The sequence below is a fragment of the Oncorhynchus kisutch genome, unplaced genomic scaffold, assembly GCF_002021735.2.
Source record: "Oncorhynchus kisutch isolate 150728-3 unplaced genomic scaffold, Okis_V2 Okis06b-Okis10b_hom, whole genome shotgun sequence".
In the NCBI taxonomy this organism is placed as follows: Eukaryota; Metazoa; Chordata; class Actinopteri; order Salmoniformes; family Salmonidae; genus Oncorhynchus; species Oncorhynchus kisutch.
The window spans coordinates 2,467,799-2,482,952 of NW_022261983.1; the positions used below are offsets into that span (position 1 = coordinate 2,467,799).

Below are 15,154 nucleotides of genomic sequence, written 5' to 3' on the forward strand. Positions count from 1 at the left end.
TGTGATAGGCTCATGTTTGACCGGTACTGGTACAGCGTAACCCCTCTATTTATTTTGCCTGGACACGGTACTGGACCGCATTACTTTCACCCCTGTTTCAGGCAGCAAGAGCGCGCAGCCGCTTGGAGCAGCTCACAGAATAACGACATCGGTAGCGGGCCATTTCCTGGTTGCAATTGATTTAATTGTGTTCAGTTAATGTGACAAAATAAGCAAGTATAGTGTACAGCATGGATGAGCAACTCTCATAGGGGTGAGGGGTGGAAGCCACACAAAAACGGACCTCATCAAGAGGGGCCGCAGTAAGAACGGGAAATATAGCAAAAGTGCACATAGAACAGATCTACCACTCCTTAGACCAGCTTTAGATGAGAATGACAGATCTATAACACATATTTCTATGTGAATTTGATGGGTCACCCAAAACATTACATATTGCAGCTTTAATAGAAAATGACTGAACAATTCTACTTGAGTAAAAGTAAAAATGTACTTAAGTACAGTGATGGAAAAGGTACTAAACTGTCATACTTAAGTAAAAGTCAATGCTATAGGCCTACATCAAATTCCTTATAGAGCAGTGGTTCACAAACTTTTTATAGTCCCGTACGTACCCATTCAAACATTCAACCTCCAGCTGTGGACCCCCTCTAGCACCAGGGTCAGCTGTACCCCCTCTAGCACCAGGGTCAGCTGTACCCCCTCTAGCACCAGGGTCAGCTCACTCTCAAATGTTGTTTTTTGCCATCATTGTAAGCCTTCCACCCACACACACACTATACAATACATTTATTAAACATTATAATGAGTGTGAGTTTTGGTCACAACCCAGCTCATGTGAAGTGACAAAGAGCTCTTATAGGACCAGGGCACAAATAATAATATTATAATAATTAATCATTTTGCTCTTTATTTAGCCATCTTACATATAAAACCTAATTTGTTCATCAACAATTGTGAATAACTCACCACAGGTTAATGAGAAGGGTGTGCTTGAAAAGATGCACATAACTCTGCAATGTTGGGTTGTATTGGAGAGTCTCAGTCTTAAATCATTTTCCACACACAGTCTGTGCCTGTATTTAGTTTTCATGCTAGTGAGGGCTGAGAATCCACTCTCACATAGGTACGTGGTTGCAAAGGGCATCAGTGTCTTAACAGCGCAATTTGCCAAGGCCAGAAACTCTAAGCGCAGCCCTATCCAGAAATCTGGCAGTGTCTTCTGATTAAATACAATTTTCACAGAACCGCTTGTTGCAATTTCGATGAGGCTCTCTTGTTCAGATATCGGTAAGTGGACTGGAGACAGGGCATTAAAGGGATAACTAATCCAGTTGTTTGTGTCGTCCGTTTCGGGAAAGTACCTGCGGAAATGCTCTCACTCAGATGCTTTACTATATCACATTTGACATTGTCTGTAAGCTTGAGTTCATTTTCACACAAAAAAATCATATAATGATGGAAAGACCTGTGTGTTGTCCTTGTTAATGCAGACAGAAAAGAGCTCCAACTTCTTAATCATAGCCTGAATTTTGTCCCGCACATTGAATATAGTTGTGGAGAGTCCCTGTAATCTTATATTCAGATCAATCAGGCAAGAAAAAACATCACTCAGATAGGCCAGTCGTGTGAGAAACTCATCATCATGCAAGCGATCAGACAAGTGAAAATTATGGTCAGTAAAGAAAACTTTAAGCTCGTCTCGCAATTTAAAAAAACGTGTCAATACATTGCCCCTTGATCACCAGCGTATGTTGTAAAAGCGCTACATGGTCACAGCCCATATTTTTAAAATTTAAACTTTATTTAACTAATCAAGTCAGTTTAAGGACAAATTCTTATTTACAATGATGGCATACCGGGGTTAACAGTGGGTTAACTGCCTTGTTCAGAAGCAGAACGACAGATTTCTATTTTGTCAGCTCTGGGATTCGATTCAGCAACTTTTCGGTTACTGGCCCAACGTTCTAACCACTAAGCTACCTGCCGCCCCATAGTAATGCATAATGCAGAAAATACATGATAGTTCAGGGGCCTTGCTTTAACAACGTTAACCATTTTCACTGTAGTGTCTAAAACGTCTTTCAAGCTGTCAGGCATTCCCTTGGCAGCAAGAGCCTCTCAGTGGATGCTGCAGTGTACCCAAGTGGCGTCGGGAGCAACTGCTTGCACGCGCGTTACCACTCCACTATGTCTCCCTGTCATGGCTTTTGCGTATTTGACTGCCATGTGGGTATTATTAAAAACTTGAACTTGAAAATGAACTTGAAATACTATTTTCTATTTCTTTCTGTCAGCTGAAGCACCATGGTAACAAAAAGGCAGGCCCTCAGAGCTGTTGTACTTTGTCTCGTGCTTGTTGCTGCTGTCAAACTTCTGCTTTCGGAATACAGGTGAGACATTCTAGCATGGGCACAATCCTCATTCAGTGAGGTGTTTGTAGACTTAAATGATATAATATTGTGTTTTTCTTGGCCTCTTGGGTCAGCCAGGTCTGTGTGCTGAGATTATTTTATTAAAACTTTCTCAAGCCTTTATTAGTCTTCAGAAGAAAATAAAAAAATGTACTGTTTAAATCTGTCTTGTTCCAGAACTGAAAGGAAACAGAAGTTGGCCACCATGGATCCTGGCACATTTTGGCACCCGGGGCCAAAGGTGAAGGAGGCTGTTACTGTACACAAGTCAGAGGATATAAACTCTTTGTTTAACTTGGCCCAGAAACCAGAGGTTCCAGAGCCTCCAGTAAAAAAAGAAGCAGGCACAGCACCTCTGGAAACCAGCAAAGGCCCTGCAAGAATAGTGCACCTGGATCTGAAAGGTGCTGCACCCAAAGTCAAATACATGAAGCAGGTGAGAAAAGTTCTCTCCTTGAGGTGGATCCCCCAAAAATGTTATTTGCAGGGCCTCACTCTGGATAAGAGCGTCTGCTAAATGACTGGTCTGCTAAATGATTGGTCTGCTAAATGACTGGTCTGCTAAATGACTGGTCTGCTAAATGACTGGTCTGCTAAATGACTGGTCTGCTAAATGACTCAAATGTAAATGTATTCTTTATAAGGTGTATCCCTTTCCTGCAGTCAAATGACCGAGTGACCTGATGGGTGGAATGTTGTTCATATCATTTCATAATTAATAAACATAAAAAATTCAGTGTTTCTATGTCAAACGGCTTTGTTTTATTTCAGTGTTCTGTGATGTACGTATATAAAGTGTCACATTTGGACGCAAACTCCCAACGTAATACATTTCAACTCTATATCTGACATGGTACAGGTGTCTTCTTTTTTGAAGTCCGTAACCATGTGTGTGAGGTGTATTACTTTTGTTTCAAAGTAGAATTGTTTAAGACTACAAAGAAACACTCTGTGTAACCCTGATTTAGCCCACTGCAGTAAAAGGTTTTAAGATGTATATTGTAATGGAGATACTGGCATATGGGTAGTCTTGATTATATAGTATAGCATTAGAATTGAATTGAAAAACATGCAGTATAACAGCTGTATCCACCAGAACCAAAGTCATTGTGACGGTTTCCATTCCAGATCTTCCCGCTCTTCTCCTCTCTGGGTGCTGATGGTGTTCTGCTAGAGTACGAGGACATGTTTCCCTATCATGGAAACCTGACGATTCTCAGGTCACCGTATGCCTACAGGTGAGCACCAAATGGTGATGTCTCAGTCAATTTATGATGGATAGGAAAAAACTAGGGCCTGGAGCTTTCCTTGTCAGATCGTATGTCACAAGAGAAACTCCTGACCCTGATGATAAAACTAAGTCAGAACTAGGATGGACAATTCATAGAGACCTGTATACCTTTCTATTGGATTATTGGTGTTCTATTTAAATATGTGTCACAATGATGAACAGTCTGCTGTATATCGCTGTGTTCTCTGTTAAACAGCATGGAAGATATAGAGGAGATAAAGAGCCTAGCCAAACTCAACAAGCTGGAACTGATTCCTTTAGTGCAAGTGTTTGGACACCTCGAGGTAAGTCAGGGATACTGTATCAGTGATGTAGTGGGGGGAAAATAGGTGGTTATGCTGTTCACAGTGAGTAAAGTAATGCTCCCTATACTTTCAATGCATCTCGTTGGCTGGCCCTCGCTTCATACTCGTCGCCAAAACCCACTGGCTCCAGGTCATCTACAAGACCCTGCTAGGAAAAGTCCCCCCTTATCTCAGCTCGCTGGTCACCATAGCACCCACCTGTAGCACACGCTCCAGCAGGTATATCTCTCTGGTCACCCCCAAAACCAATTCTTCCTTTGGCCGCCTCTCCTTCCAGTTCTCTGCTGCCAATGACTGGAACAAACTACAAAAATCTCTGAAACTGGAAACACTTATCTCCCTCACTAGCTTTAAGCACCAGCTGTCAGAGCAGCTCACAGATTACTGCACCTGTACATAGCCCATCTATAATTTAGCCCAAACAACTACCGCTTCCCCTACTGTATTTATTTATTTAGCTCCTTTGCACCCCATTATTTCTATCTCTACCTTGCACATTCTTCTACTGCAAATCTACCATTCCAGTGTTTTACTTGCTATATTGTATTTACTTTGCCACCATGGCCTTTTTTTGCCTTTTCCTCCCTTATCTCACCTCATTTGCTCACATTGTATATAGACTTATTTTTCTACTGTATTATTGACTGTATGTTTGTTTTACTCCATGTGTAACTCTGTGTTGTTGTATGTGTCGAACTGCTTTGCTTTATCTTGGCCAGGTCGCAGTTGTAAATGAGAACTTGTTCTCAACTTGCCTACCTGGTTAAATAAAGGTGTCTCACTTGCCTACCTGGTTAAATAAAGGTGAAATAAAAAAAATAAAAAAAATCTTTCCGCAAAAGGTGGGTAAACGCCCACGCAAAATAAGAAAGTTGCGTAAACAGCATTTACCCGACACTAAATGCTGCACTATTTAAACACGCCCCCCAACCCGCCTTCACCAAAACACGTGTAAATATTGGACTATAAGTTGTGCCTACCTGTATTATACTTATGGTAAAATGTTTATTCTACTGAGCCATTTACTTTATGTTCGTATTCTTATATTTGATTATTTCTTATTGTTGTTGCATTGTCCAGAAGGAACCTGCTAGTAAGCATTCCATTGGACGATGTATACTATGTGTATCCCGTACATACGACTAATAAAACTTCAACTTGAAACACTACACAGCTGGTCTGTATGTATTATACTCATGTTGGTTCCTCAGTCTATTATACCTATGGTAAAATGTTTATTCTACTGAGACATTTATTTTACGTTCATATTCTTATTTTATTTACTTTTATTTAACTCGGCAAGTCAGTTAAGAACAAATTCTTATTTACAATGATGGCCTTCCCCGGACGACGTTGGGCCAATTGCACGCTGCCCTATGTGATACAGCCTGGATTCGAACCAGGGTCTGTAGTGACGCTTGTCACGAACCGGCTCGAAGCCCGTAACAAAAAGGGAGACAACGTGGAGATAAAGAATAACAAAATATATTTATTAACTGAAGTAAAGTAAATACAATTAACAATGGTGTGTGTTTAGTCAGTAGTCAGTAGTGTAAATGAGTGGTCGCGTTTATACATGTGATAGTGAGGGATGTTGAAAGGTGCCAACCCAAGCAAACCAAATGGCCACAAAAATGCCACAACCAAAATCTGTCTGTGTCTGCATAGAGAGTCTCCTCAATGAATGGGGAAGAGGTGCATTTATCCTGGGACACACCCGAGCCCAGGTGTGTTCCATTTCACTGACGACCCTCCCGGCTACGCCCACCGACACCCTATTAAGGAAAACAAGAGCAAAGAGAAAGAATTGGGCAGACAGAGTGGGAGGGTCGTCACACGCCTCTAGCACTGAGATGCAGTGCCTTAGACCGCTATGCCACTTCCATACGGTTTGATTATTTCTTATTGTTGTTGCATTGTCTAGAAGGAACCTGCTAGTAAGCATTTCATTGGATGATGTATACTATGTGTATCCCGTACATACGACTAATAAAACTTCAACTTGAAACACTACACAGCTGGTCTGTTTGCATTATACTCATGTTGGTTCCTCAGTCTCTCCTGAGGCTCTCCATGACCTTAAATAAGCGGATCACTTGTTTCATATTCTAACCACACCAGAAAAGCAAGAATAACTATACATTCCTTGGAATGCTGCACTAAGTGAGACCAGAGCCATGCTAGATATCTATCGAAATATATGGCTCTGAGTGATAATATTCCATTGTATTGTGTAATGAAATTTAACCACTGTTGCCTGTGGGGTAAAAACTATGCCACAAATCTCCTCTTTAATCTGTCCTCCTCTTATTTCCTCTTGATAGTTTGTGTTGAAGCATGAGAGGTATTTCCACCTGAGGGAGGTGAGGGCTTTCCCTAACAGTCTGAACCCCCACCATCCTGGCTCTGTGGCTCTGGTCAAGGACATGGTCTCCCAGGTCATGGACTGTCACCCTGACGCACGCTGGTTCCACATGGGGGCTGATGAGGTTTGTGTGTGTGTGCGTGCGTGCATGATTTTGTGTGTGTGTGTACGCCGTGTGTTTGTATGTGTATGAACTAGAACACTACTAATGTATGTAATTGTATCTGTCTGTAGGACTTTCAGTTCAGCAGGATATTGAGATATGCAAATAAAGTGCAAGTAGATTGTTATCATACCAATGAGATAGGCCTACATTTTTCATACCCCCTGGTTTGTATAGTTCCATTCATAATACAGTATGTGTGTGTGTGTCTCTCCATGTTCCTCAGGTGAGGGGTCTGGGAGAGAGCCAGGACTCTAAAAACTGGTTACATAGCAATAAGGGGGATGTTGGGAAAATGTTCCTGAACCATGCAGTGTCATTGGCCCGTTTCATCACAGAGAGAAGGTCAGGGGTCAGAGTGATTCTGTGGGATGACATGTTGAGGAAGATCAGCCCTGCCACTATTAAAGGTGTGATGATGAGATCTCCTAGCAGTCCTATTGTACTGTGGATTGATTAAATGAATGTATGTTTTTCTAATTAGAACTGACTGACTTCAGGACACACAAGTGCTTCTGTTATATCTTTATTTAAAACTTTATACCATGTTTATTACAATGAATTATGCCATGTGCATTACAATGGAAATTGTTAAACCCCACTAAGTGTCTGACTAGTTGCTCTATAGCTGATTGTTCATCTGTTCATACCCGTAGAGTCAGGCCTGCAAGATCTTGCTTCCCCAACAATATGGAACTATTTGAAGAAAATGGATACAGATGGTATTGGTATGTTTATGTTTTCAGCCATTAATACTTTTTTTGTAAAAATACATTTTTTATTCAAAAATTCCACCCCAGATACAAACATACGAACAACAATTTACGGACGCGCACCAGCATTGACTACAGTTAGTCTGCCCAGATTCACATGCTCACACCCCAATCCCTAGTGCCTGCATCATTTATTTCTCACATGGCCTTAAATTGTACCAATTAGTATTTTTTTCGGTCGCCCATGCTATTTAAATAATAAATCATGAGATTTTCCATTGTGTTAATGATGGCGCATTGATTGATTCCCAAGTTTTTAGTACATGTTTTTCAAGATGAGTGATGAGAGAATTGTCCAGCCCATTGTATCTCACTACACCCCCATATGCCATATGTCTTGAGATATGCAAGCAGACGGGTTAAAAGTAAGTTGACATTGTAATACTTATAACATGCCAACTTTCTAGCTCCACCAATAACCTTTGGACTGTATAGCATTCCCAGAAAGCATTGATTATTGAGTCATATTTAGTTTTACACTTAAGACATGACTGTCGTTGCGCTGTAGAATTTGTGAATGTTGTCTCTTGTACAGTATAATACATTGTATACATTCATTTATACTGGACTAAGTGTACATTTTCGTTAACTAAATTCGTTAGGTATGCTCCGACATCCCCTCCATCTTGTGCAAACAAATCAAAAAATGAAATGTTATTAGTCACATGTGTCGAATACAACAGGTGTAGTAGACCTTACAGTGAAATGCTGAATACAACAGGTGTAGTAGACCTTACAGTGAAATGCTGAATACAACAGGTGTAGTAGACCTTACAGTGAAATGCTGAATACAACAGGTGTAGTAGACCTTACAGTGAAATGCTGAATACAACAGGTGTAGTAGACCTTACAGTGAAATGCTGACTTACGAGCCCCTAACCAACAATGCAGTTTCAAAAAATACAGATAAGAAATAAAAGTAACAAGTAATTAAAGAGCAGCAGTAAAATAACAATAGCGAGACTATATACAGGGGGGTACCAGTACAGAGTCAATTTGCAGGGGGCACCGGTTAGTTGAGGTAATATGTACATGTAAGTAGAGTTATTAAAGTGACTATCCATAGATGATAACAACAGAGAGTAGCAGCGGTGTAAAGGGGGTGGGGGGGCAATGCAAATAGTCTGGGTAACCATTTGATTAGATGTTCAGGAGTCTTATGGCTTGGGGTGTAGAAGCTGTTTAGAAGCCTCTTGGACCTAGACTTGGCACTCCGGTACTGTCGTGCGGTAGCAGAGAGAACAGTCTATGACTAGGGTGGCTGGAGTCTTGGCCCCAGTGATGTACTGGGCCGTTCGCACTACCCTCAGTAGTGCCTTGCGGTCGGAGGCCGAGCAGTTGCCATACCAGGCAGAGTTGCAACCAGTCAGGATGCTCTCGATGGTGCAGCTGTAGAACCTTTTGAGGATATGAGGACCCATGCCAAATCTTGAATAGGTTTTGTCGTGCCCTCTTCATGACTGTCTTGGTGTGCTTGGACCATGTTAGTTTGTTGGTGATGTGGACACCAAGGAACTTGAAGCTCCCAACTTGCTCCACTGCAGCCCCGTCGATGAGAATGGGGGCATGCTCGGTCCTCTTTTTCCTGTAGTCCACAGTCATCTCCTTTGTCTTGATCACGTTAAGGGAGAGGTTGTTGTCCTGGCACCACACGGACAGTTCTCTGACCTCCTCCCTATAGGCTGTCTCATCGTTGTCGGTCATCAGGCCTACCACTGTTGTGTCATCTGCAAACTTAATGATGGTGTTGGAGTCGTGCCTGGCCGTGCAGTCATGAGTGAACAGGGAGTACAGGAGGGGACAGAGCACGCACCCCTGAGGGGCCCATGTGTTGAGGACGGATGTGTTGTTACCTACCCTTACCACCTGGGGCGGCCCTTCAGGAAGTCAAGGATCCAGTTGCAGAGGGAGGTGTTTAGTCCCAGGGTCCTTAGCTTATTGATGAGCTTTGAGGGCACTATGGTGTTGAACGCTGAGCTGTAGTCAATGAATAGCATTCTCACATAGGTGTTCCTTTTGTTCAGTTGGGAAAGGGCAGTGTGGAGTGCAATAGAGGTTGCATCATCTGTGGATTTGTTGGGGTGGTATGCAAATTGGAGTGGGTCTAGGGTTTCATGGATAATGCGGTTGATGTGAGCCATGACCAGCCTTTCAAAGCACTTCATGACTACAGACCTGAGTGCTACGGGTCTGTAGTCATTTAGGCAGGTTACCTTAGTGTTCTTGGGCACAGGCACTATGGTGGTCTGCTTAAAACATGTTGGTATTACAAACTCGGTCAGGGAGAGGTTGAAAATGAAGACACCTGCCAGTTGGTCAGCGCATGCTTGCAGTACACATCCTGGTAATCCGTCTGGCCCTGTGGCCTTGTGAATGTTGACATGTTTAAAGGTCTTACTCACATCGGCTGCAGAGAGCGTGATCACACAGTCTTCCGGAACAGCTGGTGCTCTCATGCATGTTTCAGTGTTATTTGCCATGTAGCAGCATAGAAATAATTTTGCCCGCCTGGTAGGCTTGTGTCACTGGGCAGCTCTCGGCTGTGCTTCCCTTTGTAGTCTGTAATGGTTTGCAAGCCCTGTCACATCCGACGAGCTTCAGAGCCGGTGTAGTACGATTCGATCTTAGTCCTCTCTAGGTAGATAGTGTGGTCTACAGCGTATCACAAGATACTCTACCTCAGGCGAGCAATAGCTCGAGACTTCCTTAAATATTGTTCACCAGCTGTTATTTACAAAAATACATAGTCTGCCGCCCCTTGTCTTACCAGATGCAGCTGTTCTATCCTGCCTGTACAGCGTATAACCAGCCAACTGTAAGTTGATAGTTTCGTTGTTCAGCCGCGACTCCGTGAAGCATAAGATATTACAGTTTTGAATGTCAGTTCCTTTTAAGGCATTGGTCAGTCCAAAATTGCTTTTTAATTCTGTCATGGAAATAAATGTATTTCTTGTTACCAAGTCATTTACAGTTTCTATGCCTTTAGTTTTCTATGTGGACCAATTTATTGGTGAATTCTGAAAAGCTATCCAAGGATTGTTTCATAGGGTTGAATTTTATGGGAGTGATATTGGTTCTTATAGAATCTGATTCATTTTCTTCATATTGTTAAAGTGTTCTTAACTATGAAGTTGTTAATATTCTTAGCTTTATCCTTTGAAAATAGACACATGAAAAGATTCTGGGGATGAGCATGTGCTTCTTCAATATGTACCCAGGGTACATACCCATTGTTCCTCTTTAGTGAGTTCAACTATATGTCACGAGTAAAAGCCTTGGGTAGCAAGTTGATACAGTTCCAATGCTGGAAGGTTACACCACCCTCCGAGTGAAAAAGAGGTCACATTTTTATTTTATGAATTTTATTTGTCCATATAAAGTATGTTATGACCGAGTATACTTTTTTAAAGTATGTCTTCGGTGGGGCAAATGTTATTACCGATGACAGAGAATCTAGACCAATGTAAAACTGTTTACAGCTTTTGAATAAGAGAGGGAAAATATGATGTTTACCAATACCCCATTTTATTGTTTTTTATTTTGAACAGGAACATTGATATCTAGATACCATGAGGCCGGTTTCAAGGGTATATGGTTCGCCAGTGCATTTAAAGGGGGCACAGGTATTGACCAGCGATGGACCCCTCTTGACTATCAGCTACAAAACCATCTGTCCTGGATAAAGGTCATGAACTCTATGACCAAATACCCCTCCATAACCCTCCATGGCATCCTGCTAACAGGGTGGCAGAGGTAAGACATTGATTAGGGTTGCAACATTTCTGTTACTTTTCCAAAATTCCAAGGTTTTCCAGAAATCCTGGTTGGAGGGTTCTGGATTTCATGCTTATTCCCTTCTGATTCCAGGAATCTTTCAACAGGGATTTCTGGAAAACCTGGTAATTTGGGGGAAATTAAGAGTTTTGCAACCCTGACACTAATCAACCACAATTGACTCTGATACTGATGTAATGTTCAAAGTGTGTGTACTAAACCAGAGCATGTGGAAGATATACTGTATAAGGCATGATGTTAAATAGTTGAACTAGATTAATTGACTCATTACTCACTCCGTTGGCCCATTAAACTAAACCAACAGGATGATCCTGTCTTTTACTGTGTGTCTGTGTTATGAAGTGCTGCACCTAAGTGTATATATTTTACCCTCCAGGTTTGAGCACCATACCGTGTTGTGTGAACTCCTCCCAGTTGGCATTCCCTCCCTGGCTATGTGTCTACAGAGCTTAAAGCATGGTAAGTGCCAGGGGAACTGTAAAATAGTAACCTTCTCGCAGTCATAAGGACAAAGATTCATCAGGAGGCAGGCAAGTAGAGGTGCAAATTTGTGTTATTTATTCTATTTGCACAGTGCTGTTGATGATGGTGATACATGTACATGTTGATATATTTGCAAATGTCTGACTTCAAAATGTCAGTATTCAAAAAGAAAAAACCTCCTAACAGGCAAAAACTAGCCTAAGCATAAAGGCCCAGGTGGTAGAACCCTGCACGGGCATGAATCTGAAGCCCGAGCCCTACCCATGCCCGTGACGTTCAGGCCCTACCCTACCCAGGCCTGATTGCTTCTGCCAAATGTAAGGCCCGGCCTTGCCCGAACCCAGAAATCTGAAATAACTGTGAATATCCATTGCAACAGCTCCGCTTGGGCTTCTCTGCTCAATGAAGAGACATGAGACAGCAGTTAGCTGTAAGCTACTTTTCATCACTCTAACACTGACAAAACTCTAGGAACATTATTATTTCCTGTGAAATAATCTCCTGGCTTATATTTGATGAGGTTGAAGCACTTCTTACACCTTGTTATGATCTTAGTCAGATATGACTGTGCTGCGCAGCAAAGCACACGCAAATGGCTCAGCTTGAAAATTATAGTGATCAGTTTAGTTATACCCAAGTCCTGCCTATACCCTAGCTATTGATGAAAAAACAGGCCCTATCCGGCCCTAACCCGATGTATAATGTCGGGTCCAGCCGGGCTTGGGTTGGGTAGCAGAGCTCTAACAGGTGGGGTCTGCTAGGCTCAGTTGCAGCCTCCCCAAACAAATCCTCAACCAGAACTCATGAGAACATACCCAAATGGACACTTAAAGGAAGAATCCACTCAAAAACTATATTTTGGAAAATGCATCATATGATTCAAAACGTATCATCATTGAAAGACCAGTCACGAAAGACCAGTCATGATGATGTGGCAAGTGACACTGCTTCTTGAAAATCCTATATCTTCAAAACTTGACTGCTGACAAAAAAACGTAGGGACTGTATCAACAGTAGAGTAGTGAAAAAAATACCAAAAGATAGTTGTTGAGTCGATTTCTTTCTTAAAATACAAGAAACCACACCTATCCTGGCACTATGTGAGCGTGGGGGCACTCAACATTTACAAGACTGAGAAACCAGACATGTGCTCCAAACAAAAGACAATAAAGCAATTGACAGAAAATTAGTGAATATAATGAAATGAACCAAAGCTTCTTACTCAGAAGTGTTGCGCAGTTTGTGAGCTCTCCAAAGAACGTGTCCACTACGGACATGAGATCGGTAAAGTATCACAGTACACCGGTCTTGTAACTAACATTATGCATGCGTCTGTTGGACAGGTGCATTTGATGAAAATGCAAAGATGGAGGCTCACCACATACTGGGCTGCAACATCAAGGTGGAGAAAGATATCTGGTTAGTAGTAGTCTCAGCTAGTAGTAGAACAGTACTATTTAATCAAATGTGAGTCAACTTCAACTGAAATACTGTTTTGTATTATGAGAAAGACCAATTGCAATTTTCTAGAGAAAGGAAAACGTACACCTGAAAGTTGGTGAGGAGGTGGAACTTGGTGATTTCTCTTTTGTGTCAGAGCAAGAGTGTGTGGCAACAACCTGTAGTGTACCGTGTCACATATGGTTTACTTGAAATGCCTTGCTTTGTGAACTTAACAAAACATATGTTGTTTGGTAAAGTGCTTGACCTTTCTCTCCTGTTTGTCTGCCTCTGTAGTGAGGGGAGTGGAGCCTTCTCAGGCTCTCAGATCTACCACATGGTGTTTTACATTCACACAAATCTGCAGAAGGAGGTGGATGCCCTCATGAAACACTAGTAAGCATCCATCGCTTAAATTTTTATTTGTGATTCCAGAGTATGAAAAATACAGCTTTAAGTAATTAGAAGCAAAGAAGTAAATCAGATGCAAAGAAAATACCATATATTTTTCTGATGACAATTTATTGTCTATTCATCTGATGATTATCTCATACAGCCACATCAAAGGGGGTTTCAGTCGATACCACAGAAAATATAATTTTGCAAATCCAAGAATTATAGGATTCTTCCAAGGTCAGCTGAAGAAGTAAGTATTGCTTTTTTAAATTCGTGATGGTTAGCCATCACCTTTCTCTTCATCATTAACACCACCACAGAGACATTATCTGGATGTATGAGAGATATTCAGCCACTTGGAGGACAATGGAATAAAAAGTGCCTCTTCTTCGTTAGTTAAACCTTGTCTCCTCTTCCAGACTGTTGGATAAGTGGGAGACGTACATAGAGAACTTCCGTATGGAGATGGAGGCTATCTACTTCCCAGACACAGTGGAGGAGTGGATGGAGGAGAATGTCAACGCCAACATGGATCTACTGAGAGAGAACGCCCGGGATGCCGAGCGAATCCTAAAACTGAACGGACAGCCCAAGTCACTGAAGACCTTATAGTGACTGGTCTTGTACAGTCTCCAGACCTGATGCCGTTGGGTTGTAACTTTGCACATAGCACCTGTTGATGGTATGTCTAAAGGAGTTTTTCAAGACCGTGCGACTTGACCAGGAAATACTCTGGACCATAGTTATGCCGGTGCTAGTTGTAGCCTGTAACTAGGGTCCACAATTTGGATCTCTGGCTTTACAAGCCATTAACTGTTTGATTGTGCTGAATAGTAACGTGTCACATGGCTCATATTTACATTGCAAATCATGCTCTTTGTATACAGTATGGTAGCAGAATCTGCACTGAATCTGTTTCTTTGTATGTTTGTTTTCCTGCTTGGTATTTGTAGAGGGGAGTTCTGATGAGACTGATATTCTGTTATAACACTGTCTGTATTGCATTATCATTATAGGTTTCCTGTATATGTTTTTTCTAGATCCTCCCTGTTGCCACATAATGATGCAACTAAGGGTTTTGCCAGTAACCATGGCATAATATGTTTTTACTGCTTGGAATTTTAGCATGAGGGCCTTGGATGGTCTATGAGTTCTGAGCAGATATAAATAAATTATTAAGTGTATACTTGAATATGAAGACTACAGAAAGGAACACTGATCCTGTTATGATCAAATTGCACTGTAAGATTCATGCAGTCTATATTATACTGCAATGTTAACATGCCGTTACATGCCTTTAGAGCGTAGCTCTTTATGTTCTATTGATATGCTGCTGCACAGTCTCAGGTTAAAACACTGTCTGATTGTACAACATAGTTGAACATTGGTCATTACAAATTAATTGTGCAGTCATTACAAATTGAAGATTGTGTATTTTGCACATATTAGTTGATTATGCTTGATTATCAAGTTTTTAACTTGATTATTGTTATTTTATGGTTAATACTTGATATTTTCTTTAAAGAGGAGCTCTGACAGTTCCCTGGATGTGTAGGTTATGGTATCATATGTCAAGTTTTGGTCACCTTTGGTTTCCTTTATCATAGCCTAAAAAGTACATTGATTCATAGATTTATATGATTTGATTCTGGTATGTGAATTCTGAGAGCTTAAATAAATGGGGTTCATACGCACATTATTTATTTTCATTTCATCGCTTCGGTAAACG

At 41.4% G+C, this 15,154-nt stretch overlaps 1 protein-coding gene across 1 annotated transcript in view; it reads left to right on the forward strand.

The window, feature by feature from the left end:
* Positions 1-15,119, forward strand: part of zgc:113333 (beta-N-acetylhexosaminidase) — a 16,164-nt gene extending 1,045 nt beyond the window's left edge. The window contains exons 2-14 of the mRNA XM_031814113.1: positions 2,298-2,393; positions 2,592-2,850; positions 3,543-3,652; positions 3,902-3,989; positions 6,335-6,499; positions 6,765-6,948; positions 7,195-7,266; positions 10,860-11,064; positions 11,483-11,565; positions 12,933-13,008; positions 13,327-13,425; positions 13,586-13,675; positions 13,845-15,119. Of these exons, the coding sequence (XP_031669973.1) occupies positions 2,308-2,393; positions 2,592-2,850; positions 3,543-3,652; positions 3,902-3,989; positions 6,335-6,499; positions 6,765-6,948; positions 7,195-7,266; positions 10,860-11,064; positions 11,483-11,565; positions 12,933-13,008; positions 13,327-13,425; positions 13,586-13,675; positions 13,845-14,037 (1,710 nt within the window). The 5' untranslated portion in view covers positions 2,298-2,307 and the 3' untranslated portion in view covers positions 14,038-15,119. The remainder of the gene's footprint in view (positions 1-2,297; positions 2,394-2,591; positions 2,851-3,542; positions 3,653-3,901; positions 3,990-6,334; positions 6,500-6,764; positions 6,949-7,194; positions 7,267-10,859; positions 11,065-11,482; positions 11,566-12,932; positions 13,009-13,326; positions 13,426-13,585; positions 13,676-13,844) is intronic.
* Positions 15,120-15,154: the final 35 nt, after the last annotated feature.